Source organism: Cavia porcellus, unplaced genomic scaffold, assembly GCF_034190915.1.
Source record: "Cavia porcellus strain 051 isolate PalLab524CR breed Dunkin Hartley unplaced genomic scaffold, mCavPor4.1 scaffold_25, whole genome shotgun sequence".
Classification (NCBI taxonomy): Eukaryota; Metazoa; Chordata; class Mammalia; order Rodentia; family Caviidae; genus Cavia; species Cavia porcellus.
In genome coordinates this window covers 19,891,065-19,917,157 of record NW_026947508.1, presented here as the reverse complement: position 1 = coordinate 19,917,157, position 26,093 = coordinate 19,891,065, and the positions used below count along the sequence as shown (strand labels likewise).

Here is a 26,093-nt window from a genome sequence, read left to right as displayed (position 1 = left end):
CAGCACACAAGGGGAATCCTCGCAGGGAGACCAGCACGACGGGGCAACGGCAGGGAGGACTTCGCTTCCACTGTCAACGGAGGTCCCAAGCCTACATTATCACCCGGGTGCCCGGAGGAGCCCACCCTTGGGCTAGGCCCCGCCCAGCAGACAAGACCACGCCCCCGAGCCACGCCCCTCTCGGGAAGCCCGCGTCTCGGCCGCGCCTCCCGGGCTCTTGCTCCCCGGTCCGCTCTCCCGAGCCCCACCTCCCGCAATTCTAGCAGTTTAGGTGTAGCACCACATCTGCCCCTGTCGCCTCCAGGGGCCTGAAGAAGCAGCGCGGACGGACCAGAGCAGGGGCCGCGTTGGGGATGGGGCTTGGGCGGAATGTCCGGGGACTGCAGTGCCCCGAGTGCACCCCAGCTCAGGGCATTGGCAGCATCTGGTCAGGTCCCGACCTCCACTCTTGCAGGCGGGGCCGCTGTTTGCTCAGAGTGGGCGGGTGGGGCGGACCGGAGGAGGCGTTCCTCGCGGATGCAGCGGATCCGGGAGGCCCAGCGGTCAGGTGTCCAGACTGCCCAAGCCTGGGGCCTTGGCCTTGCCATGACCGAGCGGCGTGGGGGACTTGGGGCCCGCCTGGCCCGCCTGCTGGCTGGACTAGGGGCCCGGAGGGAGCGCAGGGGGAAGGCGACCTCAGAGGAGGCCAAACCCCGGGATAGGTGAGGGGAGATGCAGAAAGGTCGGGGGAGAGGGCTGGCCTAGAGGTATCTGTCTGTCTGTCTGTGTATCCGTCTGTCCGTGTCCCAAGTGTATTAGTGTGTTCTGAGTGCTCAAGTCAGCATGCATGAATATCTTAGAGCATAAAAATGTATGTGTCCAGTGTTCCACGATTTTGGATCTGTGATTGTGGACTGTCCCTGCGATTGTGGACTGTCAAACAACTTTGACAATTTCATGATTTCTTTCCTAGAGACAGTTTAAAAGCAAACATGGCAGTTCCTGCTGCCGCTGTGGACTTTGATTTCCACAGCACAGGTCAGTGTCGCCTCTGGTCTTTATGTCCTGTTCTGAGAAGTCTTAACAGATTCGTAGTGGCCTTGTACAAGAGCATTGTGTTTGTCCTCATCTGGAGACAGCTCTAGATTGTAACAGCAATAAACCTATATTAGCCACTTGCTTCTGTGGTTTGGTCAGATTAGCTCTTGTGATCTTTTTTTTTTCATTGGTCCAGGAATCGAACTCACAACTAACTGCCTGCTTGCAAGGCAGGTGCTTATGCCGCTAAGCTAAATCCCCAGCCCCTAGCTCTTGTGATCTTCATGGCAGCACTATGAGATATTGCTTGTCATTCACATCCAGAAATAGAGGCTCAGAGAGGTGAAGTCACCTGCTGCAGTCACAGAGCAGGGAAGTGTTGGAGCTGAGATACACTCATAAGCAGTCTTGACTCCAGAGCTCACATCTCATGGAGGAACTCTGTTGCCTTGGAGACTTGCCAGACTGCAAGCTAGCTCCTAAGCCTGGTGCCACTGGCCTGGTGACCTTGAACAAGTTGCTTCACCTCCCTGGGCATTCCTGGTAGCTGATATCCCTCTAAACGGGAATGAAAATCCAAGCGGGCCCAACAGGTCACAGGCCCTCTGTCGGCACAGTGTGGCTGTGTTGTCGACCAGCGGGTGTTTGTGTGTATGCAGTTACTGGGCAATTTGTTCTGATCTTATCAGGCAGCTGTCTTCAGCCTCCCTAGGAGGGGTGAGGTGAGGTGGAGACAGCTGAAGGGAGGGGCTTGTGCCTCTCTCTGGCCCTGCAGAGGGGAAGGTCTAGTCTGAAAGTTGACTGGGGTGCCCACGTGCCCCCTCCAGGAAGACACGCCCTCTCCCTTTTCCTTCTTTGGCGGAAACCAGCCCCATAGGCCTGGGCGGACCTTCCCCTCCCTGCCCCCACTTGCAGAGCAGGCAGGCTGGGGGTGCAGGTGAGTCAGGACTGAGGGAGGTGGGGAGGGACTGTGAACCTGATGTGATGACACAAGCTGTGTTTGCTGGTGGACTCAGATCCTCTCAGCCACAGAAAAGGGATCCTCACCTGAGGCACAGGCCTCTAATCCCCACTGATTACCCGGGGTGGGCGCTGGGACAGAGGGGACAAGGCTGTCCCTCATCTTGCTCCCCTTAATGCTGTAACGGTCAACTGACTTTGATTGGGACAGTCCTTGTGGCCTGCCTCCAAAGCTTACTAGCTGTGTGACACCAAGCAAGTCACTTTGGTCCTCAGCTTCTTTATCTGAAAAATGAGGGCATTGATACCCACCTGCAAGGGTGACCATGGAGGCACAAAACCTAGTGCCCAGCTAGACGCTCAGGATGGCCTCAGGAAATTTGGACCTTTGGAGCCACCAAAGCACTGTCTTCTCTCTGATGTGGACCTAATTCAGGCCCCTCCATAGATTTTTTTTTTTTTTTTGGTACCAGGGATTGAACTCATGACCTGTTTGCCAAGCAGGCACTTACATTGCTGCTGAGTTAAACCCCCGGCCCTTTGTTTTTGTTTTTTGAGACAGGGTCTCATTATATAGCCCAGGCTGGCCTCGAACTCATGCTTTTCCTGCCTCAGCTTCTGGAAACCCTGGGGTTGCTAGTCTGTGCCACCATGCCTGGACTGGCCCCCTTTTTGATCCTAGCTCATCCCTGTCCCTTTCTTTGCCTGGTGGGGGGCAGTCAGCAAGGGGAGGAAGCAGAAGAGTTTGCCACATAGGCAGTCCCCAACGGTTTAAGGGGTCTCTAGCTGCTGGGCTGTGGGCCCTGAGAGAAGATTCAGGAAAGGGGTACTGGGCCCAGTCTGGGGTGACAGTGCGAGGATAGGAAGAGACTACTCCATTCTCTTCCTCTATGCTTTCTTCTCAGGCCCTGGGGTGGCCAGAGCTGCCCTGACCTGGCCCAGGGTCAGGGCAGCACCAGCGATGTCAGACTCAAGGTAGGAGAAAACCTGAAGGAGAAGGAAAAAGGGGGGCAGAAACTCGGGCGGGGGCTGGACAGGCTCTAAGAACCCTGACTTACAAGTCATGCAACTGGAATTCTAATCCTTCCTCTGTTGCTGATTCAGTGTGACCCTGAGAAAAATTTTGCCCCACTTCTGAACCTCAGTGTACTCATCTGAAAAATGGGTACAATAATGCCTTTTAGAGGGCTGTGGAGAGAATCCAGCATGGGACCTGAATGCTCAGGAAATGTGTGTCCTAATGCTGGGATCCTTAGGCATAGAGGGGAAAGGCCTGTTCCCAGGACCCCCTTCCACCCACCACCTTGACTTTCTGCCCATGTTTGGCTCCTTTTCCTCACTTCCTGCCAGGGACTCCCAGAAATGACACTGAGCCTGTGACTTCTGCAGTCAGGACCTGAGCCATGAATTGGACAATGATGGATATTCTCCCCTGGGAGGAGCAGAGGGCAGCCTTCTCTGGAGGAGGCTGAAGCAGCCATATGGCTCTCTTTGGTCCCAAATATCATGAGTAATGAGCGGAGTTTAATTGAGTACTCATTATGCACAGGTGCTGTGTGTGGATTATCTTACGCGATCTGCACAGCACTCCAGGGAGCCAGGTGTTGTTCTTATCACATCCATTCTACACACAGGGAAACTGAGATGCAGGTGGCATTGCAGCCAAGTAGCAGCACTGGGATTCAGGTCCAGGTCCCCGCCATTCAGGTGCCCACAGTAATCATACTGTTTTGTCTCCTGAAGTATCCAACTCCTAGGAAATGAAATGTTGTGTGTATTTCATGAGTAAATGAAAGCCCTGGAGATCAAAGGCCTCTGTTAGGTGGGGTTTTGACCCCATGTTTGCCAAAGACACAGGCTCACCTGGTAGTTTCAGGGGGGTGGTCAGTGTTCATGTGGATCTGGGATGCTGAGGCCTCTCCCCTCATTCCCATAGCCCAGCTGAACCCCAGGGAATTGAGCAGATAGACATCAGCTGTTCACTCTTTCCTGCTTCCTGCATGTCCCCTTCACCTCTGTGACTAGGCACGGCTTCCCAGGTGTGCTGTGAGAATTTTAGGCTGGCAGAGTACAAGGGAGGTGTGGCTGCAGGCCCTCAGGTGGCCTGCAGCAGGCAGAGGCCGTGGGCACTTGAGGCAGGCATGCCCACGCAGCCCTTAATCCCGAGGGCAGTTGGTGCCAAAGAGCCAGAGGCCTGTAGACGCCTGGGAAAGCAGCAGTAGGCCTACGAGGAAGCCGAGGTCACAGCCTCGGAAGGCACAGCCAGGTCCTAGAGTTGCATCATTGGGGTGTCTGAGGGTTGGGAGCTCACTGCCCTGCGGTGGGACCCTAGTCATGGCACTGTCCTTCTGGACCTCACTTTCCTCGTGTGTGGAATAGGAGGGCATGAGCTTAACCTTTCCATGGTCTTGCTGTTTTGCTCAGCTCTGGTGCCCTGACAGCATCTGCTAGTGCAGCTCATCTGGGTGTCAGACCCTGCTTGGCTTCCCTTGTGCCAAAGAGGGCGGGAAGGGATGTCCAGGGAACATGCAGGACACGAGAGATGCCTTCACGTTTCTGTCCCTGTCACTGTGTCTCCCTGCCTCTGGTTTTTCCCAGGTCCAAGCCCAGAGCCATTCAGAATGGGACCTCCGGGTCAGGAGCCAAGGTGGCATCTGGTCTGGGAAGCCACAGCAGCTCTCAGGGAGACCTGCCCAGCCTCTGGGGCGCCTGCAGAGGCCAGCAGTGGGCAGTGCTTCAGACCTGGCCAACTATGCATCCGTAGCACCCAAGGACCTGGCCCCAGCTGAGACCTCTGCAGAACGTGATGATGCCCACCCGGGGCCTACTCCTCAACATATGGAACAGGGAACCCCAGGCCGCCTCTGCCAGCAACCCCCACATGTAGCCCCAGACGTCACTCAGAGGCTGGAGCCGCCCAGCAATCTGGAAAACACAGTCCTGCCGCCCCACCCAGCATGCCTCCCAGAGGTGGAGGGGGCAAAGGGCGAGCGGGACATCTCAGGGCCTGTCCAGTCAGAGTCATTCCCCCTACATTCACGTCCCTCGGCCAGGAGGACCCGCTACCACATCACTGTCATCCTACAGGGGTGTGGGCAGACACCTGGGGAGGAGGGTGAGGAACCGGCCCAACCAGCTCCCCACCCCTGCGGCCCTGAGGAATCCAGGGGCTGGCAGGAGCCTCCCCTGGGACTCCGCCCCGTCACGGGGTGCCTGACTGACCTGCCCCAGGAGCCCCAGCTGAGAGCCCTGCCGCTGCATCAGGGGAGCACAGCCCAGTGGCAGGCTGGCCGGAAGCCTGGATCCCCACACGGGCGGTGAGTAGAGGTTGGCTCCTGTGGGGTCTGATGGCGGGAAGGGACCCTGGCTTGGCTGGCTGATCCCTCTTGGGTCTCTCTGCCTTGTCTCTGGGCTTCTCAGACTGCAGGCTCATTCATTTGGCAGCTGATCCCGCCTGAGCTGACTCTGCCACCCTTCCCCCTTCCTCTCTGCCTTTCCTGCCTCCCTCTCTCCCTTCCAGGAGGTACCCTGGGACCCACTGCTGTTCTCTGCCCCTGCCCATTTGAGGAGGTAGATCTTGTCATGGAAAAGATGGGCAGCTTGAAGGGTCACTTTTTTCTCAGCTATACCCACCACTCCTCAGTTCTGTTCATGTGGCCACAGACCAGCCTGGGAACAGGCCTGGAGCCAAGGTGCTGGCTGTCTTGAAGCAAATTGCTTAGCCTCTCTGGGCCTTGTGTTATTGAGTGGATTTGGTAGTCAGGTTACAGGAACATCCTTTGAACTCCAAAAAGCTGGGCTGCCAAAATAGCAGGGATGCTTATTAATTACACCTCAGTGGCAGCGATAATTACCCCACCTGGGTTTGTGCTGGCCGCCACAGGAATAGGCGCCAAGACTCTGGAGCCCCGGTTTTTATTTGGCTCTCCTGCCTGGTGAGCTCCATGGTGGGGATGTGGATCCCTCGAAACTCGGGGAGGAGGGCTGAACATGGCACCTCCCTAAGGACCATGTGACGAGGTCCTAAAAATGAATATGGTGGCTGACATTTATGGTTTGTTTCCTAGCATTAATTTTATTTAATCTGCACACAGTCCCATGAAATAGGAACTAAGTCCACCACTTAATTACAATAGGAAGCTAAGGTTCAGCAAGGCTAAGCCACTCACCCAAAGCCAACTGGACGGTGAAGGGAATCCGAATTCGATTCTATGTTTCTACAACTCCAGCACCTGTGCTCTGCCCATTTTCCCATCCAGCCTCCAAAAGAACCCTCTCAGGCCCCGTGTGAAAGCAGAGGTGCCTGTGGTAGCTGTGGGATCCATGGTTCCCTGGGACCCTGGGAATTGGGCAGCAGAGGCTGAGGCAGAGCTGTCCAGGGGTCGGGGCAGAAGTCAGCGGTCTGGGTCTCTGCTGAGGACCAGGAAGACGTGGGGCCCAGTCTGGCCAGGAGAGCTGTCCAGTGCCCCATCTGGGGCAGGAAAGGAGTTTGGGGCGAGCCTTAGAGAGTGGGAAAGGGAAGAGTGGTGGCCTGCGCTGGACTCCACCTGATACTCCCTGGCTGTTTTGGATTCGGATGGGTAATAACAGACTGTGGTGGGACCCCTTAAGAGATGGGGAAAGGCGACTTGCAAGGACATCATGTTTCTCTGTCCGCTTTTCGGAGGAAAGTTCTCTAGGCCAGAATTTGCAAATATGAAAAGGAAGTGGGATCCAGCTGGAGCTGCAAGGGGAAACACATAAGATGGGTGTGCACACAGAAGTGTGTGTCTGTGTTCACGTGCAAGTGTGTTTCAAGGGAGGAGAGTTTATGGCTGTGAGTTAACTGTAGACTGGGAATGTGTGCACATGTGTGTGCCACTGCGTCTGTGTGTGTGACTGTGTGACTTAGTATGTTGTCTCTTTGAGTGTCTCTGTGTGGACATGTGTGTCAGGTAAGTGTCTGTCTGTATTTCTGTGCTGTGTGTGACTTCTGTGCTTGTGTATGCCTGTGTTTGCCAGCATGTAGGCCCGTGGACTGGTTTAGCCTAGTTTGGGGGTGACTCACGCATAAGCGAGGAGATCCAGGACTTGTTGGGTTAGACAAGGGTTTCCCACACTCCCCTTTCCCCCTTCACACCCACCAGCCTTGTTTGGAGGCTACTGGTCAGCCTGCCGACAGATCCATGCCTGGTCTGGGACCTTGGAGAAGAGAGTGCCTTGGAAATGGGCACATCTGCTTGCCCAGCAGGGGCAGCTGGTTAGTGGGGTGTGCCTCCTGAACAAGGACAAAGCGGGGAGCACTAGGCGGGCAGATTCCAGCAGTTTGAAGAACCTTCTAGTAGGCATGACTGTCCAGGGATGGGGCAGATGAATTGTCAAGTGGTGATCTCCCTGTCCCTTGAAGTATGTGAGAAGCCAGTGACCACATGTTTGTGGAATGAGTGGCTGGCAGGGGTGTTGTCCAGGGGCTGGGTTGTGCTGAGAGGGTTGGGCTGAGAAAGGTGTGGAGATCTGATTGCCAGGAGTTCACAGGAAGTACCCGAGAGGATCATCAATAGCTTCCTTTCAGGTTGCTGTCCTGTGAGTCTGTGGAGCCTTTCAAACATCTGATGCTTAAAAACAAAACCAAAAACAAAATCGTGGTTCTTCGCCTCCTGGATTTTTAGGGTACCACTTTTATGAGAAACCAGAGCCTAGCACATGGCCTGCCATGCTTAGCAATGAATGAATGAATAGACGGGCGAGAGGCCGGGCTTTGCCCCTTACAGTCAGCACCATCAGACAAAGTCTGGTGAGTAGCAGGGAGTTGTTCTAACTCAAAAGTGGACAGGGGACCCAGTGAGGAGGACAGCGGCTTTAGAGGATGTTGGTGAGTGTCAAAGGCACGTGGGAGGAGTGCCAGGCAGAGGGGACAAAGTGTGCTGAGAAGGAAGGTCATCCCTAATGAGGACAGGAGGGGCTGGCTGTCGGGTGTGTCCTGTTCTCAGGAAGCCCTGGCCTGGGGGAAGGATTGGGATCACCTGTTTCCCCGTCTCTCCTACCAGAGGCTGTCCAGGGTCCCTCCGTCTCTATCCCAGACTCCATCAGAAACCCCATGTGGTCCAGGAGTCCAGTCAGGCTTCCCTGGGCCTCAGCCCCTTTCATCTGTGCTCCTCATAAAACCTGAGTCATTGTTGGGGCATCAGAGCAGGGTCAAAGTTCTGGGTTCCACCAGCTTCTCAGGAGGGACAGGGTGGAGATAGGGGAAGGGAGTTGGGGCAGTGGGTCCATTTCTGGCCCGGGATGGAGCCTCAGAGGGAACCACAGACCTAGGGTAGGGTAGGCCAAGAGTAGGGATAAACAGGCGTCGACCTCAGGGGTCTGGGGATCTGAGAATAGGATTGTCACCGTCTGGGCAGCCTGGGAGTCAGGTAGTGTGGGTAGATGGCCCCTCTAGGACTGAGATTGCCCCCCAACACTCAAACAAGACACTCAGTTTCCCCGGGGGAGTTAGGGAGTTTGCTAGAAGGTTATACACTTGGGGTTGAGGTTAAAACCTTGACTCCCTTCTGTGTGACCCTGGGCAGTTCCTTAACTAAAAAAATCTGCACAGAATGGGAGTGTTTAATTATAATTAGTAACAATTTACTAAGGTCACAGGCTCCAAATTCTTCTGACTTTTTAATAGCACAGTATTGTTACTGTTCCTATTAAGACCAGGAAATTGACCAGTTCCTGGGAAAGCAGAGGTCCTTTTAGGCAGGGTTGTAAGTTTCCCCTCATTTAGTAAAGTAGGTTGTAAATTACCAGGGAACTCAAGGGAGGATCAGAAAAAAAGAAGACCCAGGCCCCAGCCCTCAAGGAGTAAGGGGAAAATGTGGAATCAGATGTGACTTCAAACCCGAGCTTGGCAACTTGGTGGGTACATCATCCTAGGTACCTCAGCCACTCCTCTGATCCTCTGTGTCTTCTACGTCATGGGTAAAATGAAGATTTCAGAGAGAATGGAGGAAAGCTCCAAGCGCTGTGTCCTTAGGGCAGTGGTGGCAAACCTGTGGCTTGTGTGCCTCCGCAGATGGTCTGTATCATTGAAAGCTCTGTAAGTTTTGCCATCACGGCCTTAGGGGCTCTACTGAGACCCACAGATGTACCCAGATGTGCCCCTGTGCTCTGGACATTGTCTCCAATGCTTTTGGTAGTAATACCTGCTAATAGTTGGTCACAAACCTCCAAGATGGCAGTGTGACATTTATGAGCCAGCATTTTAGTTTATAAAGCAGGGTTTCATTCTTTCTCTCCTACTGCATCCTGCCTGGCAAGATGCTGTGAGTCTTAGGACTCCTGTTGTGTGGTTGGGGACCCTGAGGTCTGAAAGAGAGATGTGGCCCTCCAAGGTAGTGGCGATAGTGGGCAAGGGTCCGTGGGAGCCCAGCTAGGCCTGAGTCCCAAGCCTCATTTTCCTGAACTTCTCTTTTAAGGTACCTCCCGGGAATGGGTGAGAACGGTGTTTGTGTAGTTTCCACCCTTCTGGTTTTCTGATTTTTAGCTCTGGAGGACTGGACCCAGGGCTGCTTGGGCAGAGGCCTAGGCCATCCATGTGCCGGCACATTAGACTCATCTTCCTTTCTGCTCTCTCCTTTCTTCCTCTTTCCCGGCTTAGGCCTCAGCTTTTGAGGGACCTAGACAGAGGGAATCCCTTGAAAGTGGGGAGATGAATAAGAAGTGAATCCCATCAGAACTGGGAGTATCACACCCATATAAACAGGGAAACAGACCGAAAGGTCACGTGACCGCCTGAGGGTGCTCAGCATGAGTGTGGCAGGGTAGTTATTCTGCACTTCAGGGACCCAGCCATCCTTGCCACCCTCTGACGCTCTTCTCTCTTCTTCCTGGGACTGTCTGCAGGGCACTGGACTGCAGTGTGACGGAAACACCTCTGGACAGGTTGCCAGGGCCCAATATGGAGGAGGCAGCTGGGCCTCCGGCCCGGGCTGAGGCCCGAGTGGTAAGTGCCACACTGACGTGGCGACAGCGGCCGCCAGCCCAGGAAGAAATTAGACACCATTTTCACAAGGTGTCCCTGGTGTCAGGGGCCCGAGAGGAGATGTTTGGGTACACCTATGCTCAAGAGGAAGTCAATGGCTTTGCTACTCGGGAAGAAGAGACTGTGAATCACCAGGGCCTTCGGGATGAAGCTGGCTCTGCAAACTTCCAGAGCCATGGGCCCATCTTTTCCAAGAAGTACATGCCTCCCCCAAAGGAGAAAAAGCTGGTGGGCAGGCCAAAGTGGACTTCGGACCAGACTGACAGCATCCCCCAGGCTCCTAGGACTGAGCCACCAGGCTTGGGAGCCGCAGCCAGGACTGAGCTGTTGGTGCCTCTACCTGGGCCCCGGGACCCAAGCCCCCACCCAGGCGGGAATCACACTGGTGGGAGCACCTGGAACCGAGAGGAATGTCGAGTGACACGCACTGTGCGCACAACCACAGTAGTCGGGGGCCATGTGGACCACCGGATGAGCAGCTCAGTGACTGTGGGACCGATGCTGTCCAGTGAGACCTTGCCAAGGGGCCGCCACGTGGTCCGCTCGGTCCGGGCAGCAGTGGTGAACCCTCAAGCTGAGGACTCACCCAGCCGCAGCAAGGCCCGGGAGCTGCTGGGTAGCCTGGTGGCTGCTGAGTCCAGCTCTCCTGCCAGCCGCCTCCCCAGGCCCACAAATGTTGTGCCAAGGAGCCCGGGGCTGGGTGGCACAGAGGGGACTGTCTTGGAGCAGCTGCCTGAGACTGGGACAGCCCAGCCAAAGGTCCCTGCGGGCAGCCCAGTGGGTCCTCATCCACCCCAGAACCACGAAGTCCCTACCACCTGCCCAGACCAAGACCAAGGCAGAGCCTTGGACATCAAGGCTTGTGAGCCCCTAAGGGTGCAGGGAGCCTCCAGCCCTACTCCGTTGCCTCCTCAGACTTCTCGGGGCCAAACACCAGTGCCCTCTTCTCCCAGACTCCAGACCCGTGCTTCCTCCCCGGGCTTGGCCCAACGCTCAGAGCAGCCCGTGCTTGCCTCTCAGCCCAGGGCCGAGCCCAGTCCCCAGCCCAGGCCCCATGGCCTGCCCTCTGTAGAGGGGGAAAGACTTGCAGATCCCCCTGCTGCGCCCACCCCACCTGTAGAGAGGACTGAGGCTGCTACAGTCCCTGGACAGCCTCTCATTCCACCTTCTATTACGAAGAAGCCTGTCCCCAGCCCAGGAGGTCTTTCCGCTGCCTCCTCACGAAGGAGTAAATTTGTTCAGGACTCTGAGAATGTGCCTCTGTCCTCCCTTACTCAGAAAGAGGTTCTTCACGTCCCTGGTGCACCCAGTGCCTCATCCCCTAAGCCAACCAAGGTTACCCAGGGCCCAGAAGGAGATCCTAGCACCCAAAAGGAGGTTGCTAAAAGCATCCCCACCCCCTCTCTTCCCAAGGAAGAGACTGTTCAAGGCCCAGCTGCTCCTGTTCCCCTACTCCTCAAAGAGGAGGAGGCCAGCCCCGGGGCCAGAGGGAGCCCTGTGTCATCTTCTACTCAGAAAGAGGATATCCAGAGCCCTGCTGTTTCTTTCACCCCATCCTCGGTGGGCAAGGAGACCCCCAGTCCAGGAGGCACCCCTGTTTCAGTGCCAGTGGAAACAGAGGCCAGCACGGAGTCCCAACTTGTCCCTGACTCTGTTGAGGACAAGTCACTTCCAGAGTCATCAAACGAGGAGGATGAGATGGCCCTGGCTGCTGACCTGGAGATTTTCCTGGATACACTTCGGAGCATGGAGCCCCCTGAGATCCTCCGCACTCACCGGCTGCCCCGAGCCCCACGCTCCTCCTACTTGGCCATGTACGCCACGCTGCCTGCCATTGATGAAGACCATCCTGGGCCATGGATGCTGGGGCCCAGTCCCCAGGTGGTGCCTACCTTGGAGGAGGAGAAAGAGAAGGTAGATGAGAAGGAGGAAGAGGAACTAGAGAACCCTTATCTGAGTGATGATGAGAAGCTTCAGCGCAGGCAGGAGAAAGCTGGACCCAGTCCTTCCTGGGGTTCCCGTCCTGCCAGACCCACCCAGGACTCCTGCTCACCTCTGGAGATGATGAAGAAACATGTAGCGGATGCCAAGAGTTCTCACCCAGAACTTGGGCTGGAACTGCAGACTGGCACCCGGCCCACTTCCCGGCTCGGCAGCAGTATTCTTTTTAGCAATCTGGTTCCTGCCACCAAAGAGGCCCCCAGCCTGGAGCCACTGGGTGCAAAACTATCTGTTCTGCCACCCCATCCGGCACCGGGGCTCAGGAAAGTGCCTGGACAGTTGCCCCTACTCTGCAGCGGAAGGCCACCACCAGAGAAGCTGACATGTGCCCAGCCCCTGGAGGGGTGGGTGAGTGAGGCCTCGGGTGGGCAGCGGAGGCACCTGGCCTCCTCTGGGTCCAGGTTTGGGTGTTGTGAGGAGAATGGTACTGGGAGTCAAGAGTCCCTGGAGAGGGCTGGGGATTTAGCTCAGCGGCATAAGCGCCTGCCTTGCAAGCAGGCAGTCGTGAGTTTGATCCCGGGTACCGATAGAAAAAGACAAAAAAAAAAACAAAAAACAAAAAAGAGTCCCTGGAGGCAGGAAGGAGGGCTGCATCTGAGGTCTTGTTCAGTTAACCTGTGCAAGCCACATCTCTCTGGGCCTCAGTTTCCCTGTTCATATAACAGGAAGTTTGTACCGTGGATTTTTAAAATCCACGGATTTTTATTTTATATTTTTATTTTGTTCTGTGGATTTTGAAGGGCTTGGGGGCTCCCACATCCTGGAAGCTGGGGAAGGGGAGTGAAACCCAGGGGTGGAAACAAGTGTGGCATCCTCTGAGGACCAACTCCTTGCGGGTGGAGACCAGTAAGAGAGGACATGGAACCTGTAGAATGTTAGGTTGCGGGGAGCAGTAGGTAGATGACCCTGTAAGACTTCTCACTACTTCCTGTGTTCCAGAGCCCATCCTTGAAGAAACAGGGCAAGCTCAATACCAGGCCTGGGAAGGTAGGCGTGTGGGGCAAAGGGCCAGGGGTGGCAGGAGGTGGGGCCTGGGGATACAACCTGAGGGCGTGTGCTGTGCCTTCTCAGGTGATCTTCTTCTCAGAGCCCGGCTGCCAGGGCAGCAGCAGAGAGGTCTATGAAGATATTGCTGATGCCTCGGGCTGGGACCTTGTCGCCTCCATAAGGGTGGTGCGAGGATGGTAAGTGGGCGTGGCTGTGACCCTAAGGGTGCAAAGGGCCTCCCAGCCTAGCGGAAACACCATCGGCTACTCAAAGACTGGGTACACCCTCTTTCCTAACTGTGACCTGGGGGTCTCTGTGCCCACAGCTGGGTGCTATACGAACAGCCGCAGTTCCAGGGCCAAAAGTTGGTTCTGCCTGAAGGAGACGTGGAACTCAGAGGCCTGCGGCCAGCCTGGAGCACTCACGGCATTGGCTCCCTCCGGCGGGTTGTCCGGGTGAGCAGGCTGGGTGGAGCCTAGAGTGGGAATCCTTCCAGAGAGAATATGGGGTAGGAGCAGGAGGGACTTTACTGTGGGCCAGCTATAGGTTCCTGACCTTGGAAGAACCGGGGAAGGAAGAGACCCTGAGGAGTGTTCCGTCTGGGGCCAAAACCCAGCTCAATAAAGCAGCCTAGGGATGTCTGAGCTGGAGATGAGGCAAAAACCCAGCTCAATAAAGCAGCCTAGGGATGTCTGAGCTGGAGATGAGGCAAGGTCTGAGTGATAGAAATGGGCCAGGTTTGCCCAGCACCCAGTGCAAGGAGCCAGCAAGAAGCACAGTCTTCACTTGTTCACAGATGCTTGCCAATTACTGAGTGCCGCTCCCTGGGCCAGGCGTAGGGGGTGAGGGTGGGCGAACTCTTTGCCCCGCCTACCCTGTCAGATAAGCTGGGAGGGCTGGTTCAAAGAAGGAAGACCCTGTCACCAGAGTGGGGATTATGAACACCCTTCTGGATTTCAGGAAAAAAGACAGGGAGACCAGATAGGGTTGGAAATCCTACAGAGTCCCCTGAGGCTTTTAGGGGGAGGAAGAAAGAGTAGCAAAGTCAACATTGCAATTTCATAAATGTAAAGCAAAAAACAACCCTGTTTTCAGAGCACAATTAGCAAACTTGATAAAAATAACCTTGATCCCCAGAGAGACCTAGCAGAAAGAACAATGAGTCTAAACAGGGCCTAGTTTGGGTGTTTGTTTTTGTTTTTAATGAAGGAGCTAAGTAACTAGGTCTAGAGTTGTTGCAATATTGCTGGTGTAGCTGACACAGTGTCCCAGGAGGAGGATAGAGCAGTTTTCAAAGCCAGGGCAGTTGTGGATAATTTATTGTGAGAAACTCACAATAAATTCACCTTCATGTGGGAGTAATGAGGTACAAGAGAAAAGCAAGGCTTTGAAGTTAAGACATCCTAGGATGGAATCCAACACTGAGTGGGCACCTACTGTGTGCTGGGTGCGTGGGTGGTACCAGGTTGCAACACTGAACATAAACTATGTGGGTCTGTTCTTGGTTCTGCTGCTTAGAAGCACCTTGACCTGGAGCAGTTTGCTTAACTTCGATGAGCCTCTCTTTCCACAACTCTATTTTTGTTTTTAATCGGTACCGGGGATTGAATTCACGATTGCTTATGTGTAAGGCAGGCGCGTATGCCGCTGAGCTAAATCCCCAGCCCACTTCTCACAACTCTGAAGGGACAAATAACACCACTGCAGCCATGACCTTAGTGTAGTGCTCCACTCAGTTGATGCTTCTTAGGCACTTGATGAATGAATGAATGAATGAATGAATGAATGAAAGAAAATGGTCCCCAGGATAAAGAAACACTCAGAAAGCTGAGAGTGCTGTCTACCATGCGATTCAGACACCAGTCGAAGCCAGGCTGGAGGCATGCAGGCTGCAGGTGTAGTTAGTTGGGTGGTGCAGCATATACTTAGCATACCTGAGGTCCTGACCATCCCTAGTACGAAAATACAACAACAACAACAACAACAAAACAGTTTGGATGGAGACTGGAAAAATACCTAAAGCTGGACCTGAGGAAGTGGGTTACAGGCTTGTTCATCCTTCTGGCAGACAGGAAGTCAGGCTGCCCATAAGGGAAGGGTGTTATGCTTTGCAGCTTCTCCTGGGATCTTTGGTTTCAGGTCCCAAAGGTGGATGAAAGCTTTGGTCTCAGGCTTGGTTAGCTGATTTTTGCAGGAACATCCCAGTTTCCCCCTCTCCTGTTTTTGAGGAGACAGCCAGAAAGGTTTTCAGGCCATTTGGAGCTCTGGCTGCACAGATTTGGAAAAGCAAGAAAGTAGTCTCCAAAGAGTGTCACTTTACATCTTCTTGTCCCCGCTTCTCCTTTTTCAGGACTACTGCACCCCAGAGATCATCCTGTTCTCTGAGGAGGGCCTCAAGGGTGAGCAAGTGAAGCTAACTGAGGCCTTGAAGGATCCTGAGGGCCTGGAGAGGCCCCTGCAAGTGGCCTCTGCCACTGTCTCTGCAGGACTGTGAGTTTGGGCTTTTCTGGAATCTCCTCATATAACATTCACTACTATGCTGGGGGCTGGGGACACAGGTGACAGGACACAGTTTCTCTTAGAAGTGCTCAGTCTACTGGTGGGAACAGGCAAGTAACAGTAGCAGTCCAGAGTTGGGGGATAGGGAAGCACAGGGTTTCAGGAACACAGAAAAGCACCAAACTGGCTGAGCGAGGGGTAAGGGAATAGTCCAGCCCTCCTGGAGGAGTAGCCATCTCAGCGGGGATGAGTAGTCTAAGAACCTAATCTCCAGGAGGGCTTGACTATGTATGCTTGGTCAGTCCCAGATTGATGCTGGAAACGGCTAGTTCGGAGTCCATGCCCCTAAATATCTGTTATTGAATGAATGGGGGAAGCAGTGTACCTGGAACAGGTGCGTGCTAACAGAGCTAAGCTTCTAAAGTTCAGCCTGGCGGCTGGGAGTATCCCTTGGGATCTGGGGTACGATAGCCTTTCTACCTTCCCCAGGTGGATGCTGTACCCCAAACCATTCTTTGAAGACACCCCCTATATCCTGGAACCTGGAGAGTACCCTACTTTGGAGGCCTGGGGTACATCAAACCCCACCGTGGGCTCCCTGAAGCCCATGACATTGGTAAGGAGTAGGCACACCCACAAGCTGCTCCGTCTCTTGTCCCAAATAGTATGGTCCTGCATCTGTGTGCAAGACAGAGGAACTAAAGTGTGGAACCCGAGCTCCTGGTGAACAACTCTTGGGAGGTCCTACTGGGAACTGGAGGAGAGTGAGGATTCTTCCAGGGGTTGGGGAGAAGAAGGACATGGTCTGACATTTTTAGGGGGTCTCAGGATCAAGAAAATCCTAGGTCCTCAGTCCCATCTGTCTTCCCCACTTTGGGGCTGATGTCTCAGCAGAGTCTCCTTTGCAGGGCTGTCCAAGTGTGGAGAAGCCAGCGGAGCCCAAGGTAAGGAGCTGGACTTCGGGCTCAAAGAGGGGCATTGTTTGCGGGTGGTTGTCATGGGCTGGACTGGAAGACAGGAGAGGAAGGCTGGGAATCGAAGGACTCACTGGGAACTGGCCTTTGACGTGTAAGGACAGGGCAGAGGTCAGAGTAGAAACGGGATGCAGCTCTGTGAGGCTGGTACTGGGCAGACCCCTTCTTGGATGGCTAGGTTTGTCTGAGTCCAATGATACCCCATCAGTCTGACACCCTGTTTCTCCCTAGGCAGTGGTGTATGAGGCTCCAGATTTTCAGGGCAAGAGCTGGGAAGTGAGCAGAGATATCTACAACCTTCAGCAGCCAGAGGACAGCCAGAGCCCCGACCTGGCCTCTGTGGGGTCCTTGCGGGTTCTTGGGGGCTGGTGAGCATTTAGGTTGATTTCTTCTACCTTATCACCCCTACGACCGTTGCTGTGGGGATGGGATGTGACTGATGTTGTCTGGGTGGAGTAGCTGTGCAGGGCCTTCCTATAAGTGAGTCTGTCCATTCTCCCCTGCCACCAGCTGGGTGGGCTATGAGAAGGCGGGCTTCCGCGGCCACCAGTACCTGCTGGAGGAAGGCGAGTATGCTGACTGGTCGCACTGGGGAGGCTATGATGAATTGCTGACCTCCCTGCGGATCATCCGGACGGTAAGCAAGGGCAGCTGCCTCTGGTCACAGCTGACTGTCCCAGTATAATCTGAGGGAGGAACCTGAACCCCACTCCCAGTTCTCCAAGTGTCCGATGAGGGCCATACTGAGGACTTCACCCCTAATTCCTCCAGTGGGCTGTGTCCTTGGGGTCTGGGGCACTCCCTGGTGTTTTGTGATGGGCTGGCCAGACCTGTTGATCCCTGGGGTCCAGGACTTCGGGGACCCGGCTGTGGTGCTATTTGAGGCCATGGACTTCCAAGGGCACGGCGTGGAGGTGAGCACTGCACTGCCGGATGTGGAGCTAATGCAACATGGACCGCACACACAGGCCATCCACGTGCTCAGCGGCGTGTAAGTGATCCTGCCTCACGGGGCTGAGAGCGGTTGCGGTTGCGGTTGCGGTTGCGGGAGGGGTGCAGTTCAGCGCCTTGACCCGCGCCTCGCCCTTCTGCAGGTGGGTGGCCTACGAGCAGGTGGGCTTCTCTGGCGAGCAGTACGTGCTAGAGAAGGGTGTGTACCGAAATTGCGATGACTGGGGCGCGGGCAACAGCGCCCTCGCCTCGCTGCAGCCGGTACTGCAGGTGTGTGCGGGCGGCGGACGGGGCCGGGGAGGGGCGGGGCACCGGGGAGGGGCGGGGCACCGGGGGAGGGGCGGGGCACCGGGGAGAGGCGGGGTCAGTGTCAGGGAAAGAAGCCCGGCAAGTTCCACTAGGTTGGTGCCAATGAAACCTAGCGGAATAAATAGGGGCCAGGGGTTGACAGCCTCCTTGAATCTCAAAACTGGTCCCGTCCTTTAGGTCGGGGAGCACGATCTGCACTTCGTCTCAAAGGTAAGGAGGCGGACTCGGAAGCGATTTCCTTCAGTGGAAGCTCTCATCCCTTTCGCCAGCCCCTTCGGGCCGATCCTGCGCCCTCCTGCACTCTCATCTCCCTCTGCCTTCAGATTCAGCTTTTCTCCGGCCCCGACTTCCTGGGCGAACACCTCTGCTTCGAGGATGACCAAGCCTGTCTGCCCCCCTCCTTCCAGCCGCAGTCCTGCCGGGTTCTCGGAGGCAGGTGAGGAGGGCGGAGCGCTGAGGGGCGGGGCCGAAGGGCGCCTTCTTTCAAGTGATTTAAATTTGGGGGCTGGACTTGAATTTACAGTTTTCTTTCCTTAGCCTCCTGACTGGGTGGCGTTATAGGCATGTAGCATTATAAGCCTAGCATCTTTTAACCTTTCATGTTTTTATTCTTTTGCTTTTTTTTTTTTTTTTTTTTTTTTGGTGGCTTCCAGGAGTCCAGCTCAGGACCTTGTGCTTGCAGGGCAGGCACTGTGCCGCTAAGCTATATCACTAAGCTATAACCCTGGCTCACTGTTTCTTTTTTTGTTGGTTTGTTTGGGGTTTTTTTTGAGTCCTGGGGCTTGAACCCAGAGACAATGCTCCACATTTTAATTTTTTTTTTTAAACAGAGCTTCACTTAGTTGTGAGGCAGGAGTCCAACTCTTACATCAGCTTCCCAAGAATTGGCATTCCTCTAGTCCTACACCACTGTGTCTACCTGTCTGTATTTTTACATTTCTTGCCCAAACATGGAATCAACCATTTCTTGAAGAACCGTAGTTTTTTAGAGTAGAAAATGGTATTTAGAGACCAGTATCTGCATTCTAGGTGTTTCACAATCATAATAGCAAATATTACTAATAGTAAAAACCACTGAAAGCTATTTGAGATTTCTTTGTGGTTCCTTTTGTCCCCAGAACATTATGTGTTGTATGATATGTATGTATTCAAAACACTATACTTTCAGGACATTTGAAATAAACCTTATTTTGTGCCATTATGTCACCAGTAGGTTCCTAAAAATTAATTTTAATTTTTAGGAATATTTTCCATTTTTATTTAGCCACAGTACCTCCCCACACACAAATGCTGGGGATAGAACCCAGGGCCTCCCACTTGCTAGACAAGTACTCTTCCACTGAGCTACACCTCCAGTGTGTAATCTTTTTAAGGCTGCCCAGGCTTGAACTGGTGATCCTCCCACATTGGCCTCGTGAGTGAGGGGATTCTAGGCATGTGCCATTGTACCAGGAACATGGTTTTCAAAAATGTCTCAAAATTTGCATGGCTCCTGTTTTAGCGCAGACTGCTCTACTGAAATACTATAGACCATGTGGCTTAGACAACAGGAATTTATTTTCTTAGTTATAACAGAAAGTGCCAGACCGAGGTGCTGGCTACTTCATTTGTCTAGTGAGAACTTTTACTGGCTTGCAAAAGGCTACCTCCCCATCGCATCCTCATATAGTGGAGAGACACTTTTTCTGTCTTTACTTGGAGGGACACTTTTTCTGTCATAGAGTCCCAGTCTAGTGACCTCATGGAAACCAGATTACCTCCAGCAGCCTTGCCTTCTCAACACCATTACTTTGAGGGTTGAGGTTTCAATGTGTGATGGGGGTGTGGCGTAAATATTCAGTCTCTAATAATTCCAAAGCCACAAATTCCATTTCTCCCTGCAGCCTTCTCCTTCCTCTCTGAATGGGGAAGCATTTTTCCCCCTGCGTTTGTCTTACTCTTTGTTTCTTTTTGAAGATGTAAGCAAATATGCATACATATAACTAGTGAAACCAAATACATTGTGTAAAACTTCCCTATTGTACAAAAGCGAGCGTTTTATAATCTGGTACATATACTAAACAATATCAAATTGTAGAGTTAATTCAGCCAGTCTCTTACTGATGCACATCTGGGCCAATTCTACTCTTTGCTGTTGCAAACAGTGCTGTAATGCATGACCTAGTGCTTAGATTCCAAGTTTTTGTTTTTGGTTTTTTTTTTTTTTTTTTTTTTTTTTGGTCTTTTTTTCCTTTTTATCGGTACCGGGGATTGAACACACGACTGCCTGCTTGCAAGGCAGGCGCTTATGCTGCTGAGCTAAAATCCCCAGCCCCCAGATTCCAAGTTTTTGAAGGGTATCCTTGTGACAGATTCCTAGATGGGAGATTGCTGAGTACTTGTCCATGGAATGTTGTTTCAAATTGCTAAATCCCCTCCAGAGCAGCAGTAGGGTTTCCGTCGGTCCTGTCTTAAGTCTGACCTCAATCCCTGCTGCTGCAGTGCCTTTTCATTTTTGACCTTCCCTGGATTGGGGCGGGACATGGGGTGGAGTGGACAGCAACCCCACATCCACTCTTGGATCACAGGGTGATCTGGCTGATCTGGGATTGGGTAGGCTGAGATGACCCACTCTCCCTTCCCCAGCTGGATCCTGTTTGATGGGAAGAACTTCGAGGGGGACCAGCACATCCTCTCTGAGGGCGAGTTCCCTACCCTCATGGCCATGGGCTGCCTGGCCTCCACGGTCCTGGGCTCCCTCCGGAAAGTGCCCCTGGTGAGTGTCCCTGTTCAGTTCTGGGCCACCCCAAAGGCAGCAGGAGAGTCTTGTGGAAGATCCTGGGCTGAGCCTCATCTTGCTGTTTTGTAGGCTGGGTCAAAGAGTTTTTCAGAGCTGCCCCTCAAACCTGGGGCTTTCCAGCTAGCTCAGCTTACTATATATTTAGCAAGCATCTGTTGAGATAGGTGTTGGGGACACCGGAAAAACAGACACAGCTCTGCCTTCAAAGACCCCATGGTCACAGTCTCCTAACAGTTCCCAAGGAGAGAGGTATGTCCAGATGTGGACGTTGGTCAGAGATGAGGGGGACTGATGCTCTGGGGGGGGGGGGGAAGATGGCAGTATGGCCTGAGTGGTGTTCCTTGCATACATAGAAGGGTGTTTAACCAGGAAGGTGGCTCTGTGGAGGACAGATGGGATGAGGATAGCAGGGGATGGCTGCTTCAGGGACCAGAGGACTGGGGAATCCTGGACCAGGAAAGAGACAGGCACAAGTGATGTGGGCCCTCTTAAGCCATTCGCACCTGGGGTGGGGGGTGCTGGCTCCTGTATGGGCTGCCAGTCAGAACAACTGACACTTGCTGAGTACACCCTGCATGAGCTTCCATCTTAACCAAGGCCTCTAATGCTCACCACAGCCATTATTAGACCCATTTTCCAGATGTGGAAACTGAGGTACAGAGCTACCCAGCCACATGTTTCAGGATGCACAGTTAAGAATAGGCAGCCTGACTTGCTGAGCTCTGAAGACCTATGGCCTAGGGTCTGAAGCCCAGTTTTAGGGCCTCGAGCAAGCAATTTCACCTTCTCTAACTTCAGTTTCCTTTCTGCCAGACGGGGATCTTAGTAGGATGTACCTATATAGAATTGTTGAGTTATATTATTGAGATAAGATAAAGTATTCAGCATAGTACCTAGCATGCAGTGAACCCCATAAATGAGCACAGATATTATTACCAGTACTATGATTATTACGGTTGTTGGAAAGATGCGAAGGAGAGGTTAGAGAACGAGCCCCTGGGTGTGGCCGGACCCTTGCTCCTACAGGTGCCTTTTGTGCTGGGCACAGCAGCACAGGTGTATATAATGTTGGCACTCACGAGACTGAGGCAGAAGGATCACTGAGTTCGAGGCCAGCCTGGACTACATAGCAAGGTCTAGTCTCAAAAAAAGAAAAAAAAGCCGTTTCCCAGCTGGTGGTGTTGCAGTCAGTGAGCTAGCGCAGGAGCGTCAAGGGCTTGCAGAACAGATCGGGGAGTCCTGCAGTCGTGGCCTTACCCCTTTTCTCTGGTCGCAGCACTTTTCAGAACCTGCCATTTTCTTGTACGGACTGGAGTGCTTCGAAGGGAAGGAGATCGAGCTCAGCGGGGAGGTTCGGAGCCTGCAAGCCCAGGGCTTCAACAACCACGTACTGTCCGTGCGGATCAAGGGGGGCGTGTGAGTGTTGGTGGGGGAGGCCTGGGTGGGTGTGGGGACTGCTAGGGTGAGTGGGCATCCCATGGGGTCTCCTCCCCTCTCCGTTCCTGTCCCCCACCCACAGACCAGGAAGGAGGGAGAAAAGTAGACTGAGAGCCATCACTGGCTCCCAGGGACTGGACCGCAGCACCTGTGGGCCCCTCAGGACCCTCCCTTGCCCTACGAACCTCAAAACTACTTCTTAGCCTCCTTCTCCTTGCTTGAGACCCTGACTTTAGGCAGAAGGGCCCCAACATGAGAAAAGAGAAGGGAAGATCATTCTGATGTCATTCTTCCATCTGTCTGTCTGTCTGTCTGCCTGTGTTCTTCCTTGTGTCTGTGGCACATGCTGGCCCCAGCTGGGTGCTGTGTGAGCACAGTGACTTCCGAGGCCACCAGTGGCTGGTGAGCAGCTGCGAGATCACCAACTGGCTGACCTACAGCGGCACCCAGAGGGTGGGCTCCCTCTACCCCATCAAGCAGGTGGGTAGCAGGTCGGGTGGGTCCCTGGATGGGTCTGTCCAGTGCGTGCCTGTCTGTGTGTTTCCCAAGCTTGGCATGTGTACAGACGGGCACATTTTGGCTCCATCATCATTCTTGCACAGTTAAATCTAGTTAATAGCTTTTCCTGTGTCAATTCACTTTTTTTGTTTCCTAAGTTTCTTTTCTTTTTTGGTGGTACGGAGGATTGAACACAGGGCCTTCACACTCACACTGAGCTTCATCTCCAGCCTGTGTTTTGTTTCGTCCAGGCTGTGTTTGAGCTTGAAGTTCTCCTGCCTCAGCACCCAGGATATGTATCGCAGTGTGGCATCAGGTCCAATTTAACACACTTTTTTTTTTAAACTTTATCTTTGTTCTTTTAAAGTTTTTTTAAACTTTATCTTTGTAATAGCCATGGGGCTGGGGATTTAGCTCAGTGGCATAAGTGCCTGCCTTGCAAGTGTGCGGTCCTGAGTTTGATCCCTGGTACCAATAAAAGTGAAAAAGACAAAAAAAAAAAAAAAAAAAAAGAGGGGCTGAGGATTTAGCTCAGCGGCATAAGCACCTGCCTTGCAAGCAGGCAGTTGTGAGTTCAATCCCCGGTACCAATAAAAAGGAAAAAGACAAAAAAAAAAAAAAAAAAAAAAAAAAAAAGAGAGAGAGAGAGAGAGAGAAAAGGAATAATAGCCTAAAATCATGAATTTGATGTGTATGTGTGATTTTTTTAATAGGTACAATAAATACATTACCACCAAAGTTTCAAAAATAGAGGACTAGGGATGTAGCTCAGTGGTAGAGCACTTGCCTAGCACATGCATGGGTTCAATCCCCAGTACCCCAAAAGTGTCCGTATAAGTTTTCAAAAATAAGTTTTCCACACAGGTCTCAAAATCGTCTCACGAACCACTGCCCTCGTTTTGAGAAACACGGTCTCTGCTCACGAATGTCCATGCGTGTGTTGCCTGCTTGTCTATGTGTGGGTCTCATTTCTGCACACATGCATTTCTGTGGTGGCACTGTGTGTGTGCATGTGTGTTTGTGTACAATCCACGTGCGCTAGTGTCTGTCTGAGGGTCTTTCTACGCCTGTAGCATAGTTTTGTCCGTTGTCTGTGTACCCTAGAAGTGACCTCTATGTATGTGTATGCACGTGTGCATGCATCGGCTTTGTGACTGCTCGTACCCATGTCTGTGATGCTGCCGAGTGTGTCCTTGTGCAAGGGTGTTGGTGTAGTCCCTGTATTCACAGCTTCTTAGGATATTATTGCTGGAAGAAGTCCTGGAGATTATCTCCACCCCTCACATTTTACAGATGGGGAAATAAAGGCCCAGAGAAGTGGACAAGGATTTGCTCTGCAATCTTGGGCAAGTACTGGACCTCCGTGGACCTCCATTTCCTCATCTTAAAATGGAGATAGTGTGGGTTTATTTGAGGACTGAGATCTATGTCTGTAGAACCCTTAGAATGGCACATGAGAAGGAAACACTTAACAGAGGTTAGCTGTGATTATTACTATCATGGTCATCACTGTCACCATCACCTAAGACCTCCTGCTGATTTGTGGCAGAGTCGGTCTAATATCTGACCGACTCCAGGGTCCACCCCATTGTGTCTGTCTTCAGCATGCATGTGTGAATGCGTTTCTCCCTATCCGCCTGTGTTTGCACGTTTCCATTCCTGCACGCCTCTCTTCTTGTATCGTCCTTGATTATCTGGCTCACAGTATGCTGGGCAGACCTGAGATCAGTTAGGATGGGGGGAGTCTGCATCTTCTGTGAATTCTGGGGCACTTTTGGAGCCGTGGTTGTACTTGTCATTGTATCCTGTTGCATACTTCCCTGGTACCTCCATGGGCACAGAGCAGTGGGAACGCATGTGTGCATGTGTGTGTATAGAGGAATAAGGGGTGCTTTAGAAGCGGAGTTGAGGAAGGTTTGAGGCTTGGGAGCCTGATCCTGGAGGATCCAGAGGTGAGAGGGCAGGACGTCCTTGCCTGGGGACCCCTGACTCAGCTTCTCCCCATCACCAGCGCCAAGCTTATTTCTGCCTCTGGAATGCGGCCCTGGGAGGATTCCTGGCAGTACCAGACCATGTGGAGGACATGAAGGCGGGCCGTGTGGTGGTCTCCAGGCCCCAAGCTGGGGGCAGCTACATCTGGTACTATGAGGATGGGCTGCTAAAGAACCAGGTAAGCGGCTCCTGGGCCCCAGACCTTCCAGGCCCACCTTGCGAAGTCCCAGCCAGCCCGGGTCGGGAACCCAGAGGGCCTTGGGGAGTAGAGAAGGCAGGTGTGGACTCCGGGGCAAGTCTCTTCCTGTAACCTCAGTATGCAAAACTGGTATTGATTCAGATGCTTCTGAGAGCCCCCTAGTTCTGATATTCTGGGACAGAACTTGAATCTGTTAATAATGAGACTCCACAATCTCCTGAAAACCTAAATGATTCCTGCCTACCAGGGAAGAGACAGACAGAAGTAATTTAAACGAGCAAAATGTCTAATTATCTTGGATGCTAAAAGTGCAATAAAAGAAAGATAAACCAAGAAAGGAGGATAGGGAGTTTGGGGAGCCCTGCCCGAGAAGGTGATGTTTGAGGAGGCAGTGCAGATGTCTCGAGGAAAAGCATCCCAGGCAGAGGGAAGAGCAAGTGCAGAGACCTTGAGGTATGAACGAGCCTGACATTTTCTGCACCTGCCAAGGGCCCCTGAGTGGCTGGAGAGGAATGAGGGAAGGAAGCAAGTAGCAAGAGATGACTGAGAAGGTTAGGGGGTGCAGGGCCATTGGGAGTCTTGTCCTTCACTTGGCATGGGCGGGGCTGGCTGAGTGCCAGGCACTGTATTAAGCCCTCGCCGCAGAGTCTTCTGTAATCTTCAGACAGTGCTGTGGGCCAGATCTGTCGTGCTCTCTCTTTCACAGGTGGAGAAATTCGAGCACAGAGAGGTTAAATCATTCACTGACAGTCACACAGCCAGTAAATGTGTGGAGGTTTTTCTGAGGCTCTGAGAATCCATCATGGGAGACTTCCTGAAAGAGCTAATATTTTCCAGCCCTTTTATGGTTTCTCACGTTAAAATTTTTTAAAAATGGTATTCAGAGATTCCTAGTCCCAAGGAAACTTGAATTCAGGAGAATTAAGAGACTTGCCTAGGATCACAGCCCATAAGAGCCAGAGTGTCCAGGGTATGTTGAGTCTGACAGTGTCCCTCTGGGCAGAGCAGTGCTAATGACCTCTGGGCCGTAGGTGGCTCCCACCATGAGCCTGCAGGTGATTGGACCTCCCAGCCCAGGCTCCAAGGTGGTGCTCTGGGCCGAGAGCCGCCTGCCACGCCAGACATGGAGCATCGATGAACTGGGCCACATCTGCAGCCAGATGTTTCAAGGCCAGATCCTGGATGTTAAGGGTAATATGGCTTCTGTGCATGGGAGAGGGCGCCTGTGGGGACTGAGGGCACTGTTGTCCCCAGCTCTCTTTAACCACATCTCAACACCCTATCTCTTCCTAGGTGGCCGAGGCTATGACCGGGACCACGTGGTGCTATGGGAGCTGGCTGAAGACAGGGCATCTCAGATCTGGACCATCCATGTGCTTTAAACCTCCCTCCTCCCCCCAGCCCTGGGGGCTCTTGCTGGGATGCAATGTTTTTTATAGATTTTTTTGTTGTGACATAAGCTATTTTCTAATGTGCTTCCGAGTA

The 26,093-nt window shown here is 53.1% G+C and overlaps 1 protein-coding gene across 3 annotated transcripts; it reads left to right on the top strand.

Annotated features, from left to right (window-relative positions):
* Positions 1–15: 15 nt before the first annotated feature.
* On the top strand, positions 16–26,093 carry Crybg2 (crystallin beta-gamma domain containing 2). 3 transcript variants are annotated; one of them, XM_003471305.4, is made up of 22 exons: positions 486–701; positions 2,883–2,952; positions 4,576–5,294; positions 9,844–12,331; positions 12,923–12,970; positions 13,055–13,167; positions 13,296–13,425; positions 15,321–15,460; positions 15,959–16,085; positions 16,378–16,413; positions 16,675–16,811; positions 16,954–17,080; positions 17,295–17,434; positions 17,538–17,664; positions 17,881–17,913; positions 18,027–18,139; positions 20,329–20,458; positions 21,759–21,898; positions 22,276–22,399; positions 24,429–24,587; positions 25,640–25,799; positions 25,902–26,093. In XM_003471305.4, exons 1-22 carry the CDS (start codon positions 517–519, stop codon positions 25,988–25,990), a joined length of 5,535 nt encoding a protein of 1,844 aa, XP_003471353.3. In that variant the 5' UTR covers positions 486–516; the 3' UTR covers positions 25,991–26,093. The 3 variants fall into 3 exon arrangements, with proteins under 3 accessions (XP_063091884.1, XP_003471353.3, XP_063091885.1); XM_063235814.1 differs by lacking the exons at positions 25,640–25,799; positions 25,902–26,093 and adding an exon at positions 23,711–23,763 and having other exon boundaries at positions 16–701; positions 24,429–24,529; XM_063235815.1 differs by lacking the exon at positions 2,883–2,952 and having other exon boundaries at positions 587–701.

Coding starts and splice junctions, on each gene's coding strand:
- Crybg2 (XM_003471305.4), top strand. CDS start 517: ATGCAGCGGATCCGGGAGGCCCAGCGGTCAGGTGTCCAGACTGCCCAA. Junction 17,435..17,537: donor ATCCACGTGCTCAGCGGCGT/GTAAGTGATCCT, acceptor GCCCTTCTGCAG/GTGGGTGGCCTACGAGCAGG. Junction 18,140..20,328: donor TGCCGGGTTCTCGGAGGCAG/GTGAGGAGGGCG, acceptor TCCCTTCCCCAG/CTGGATCCTGTTTGATGGGA.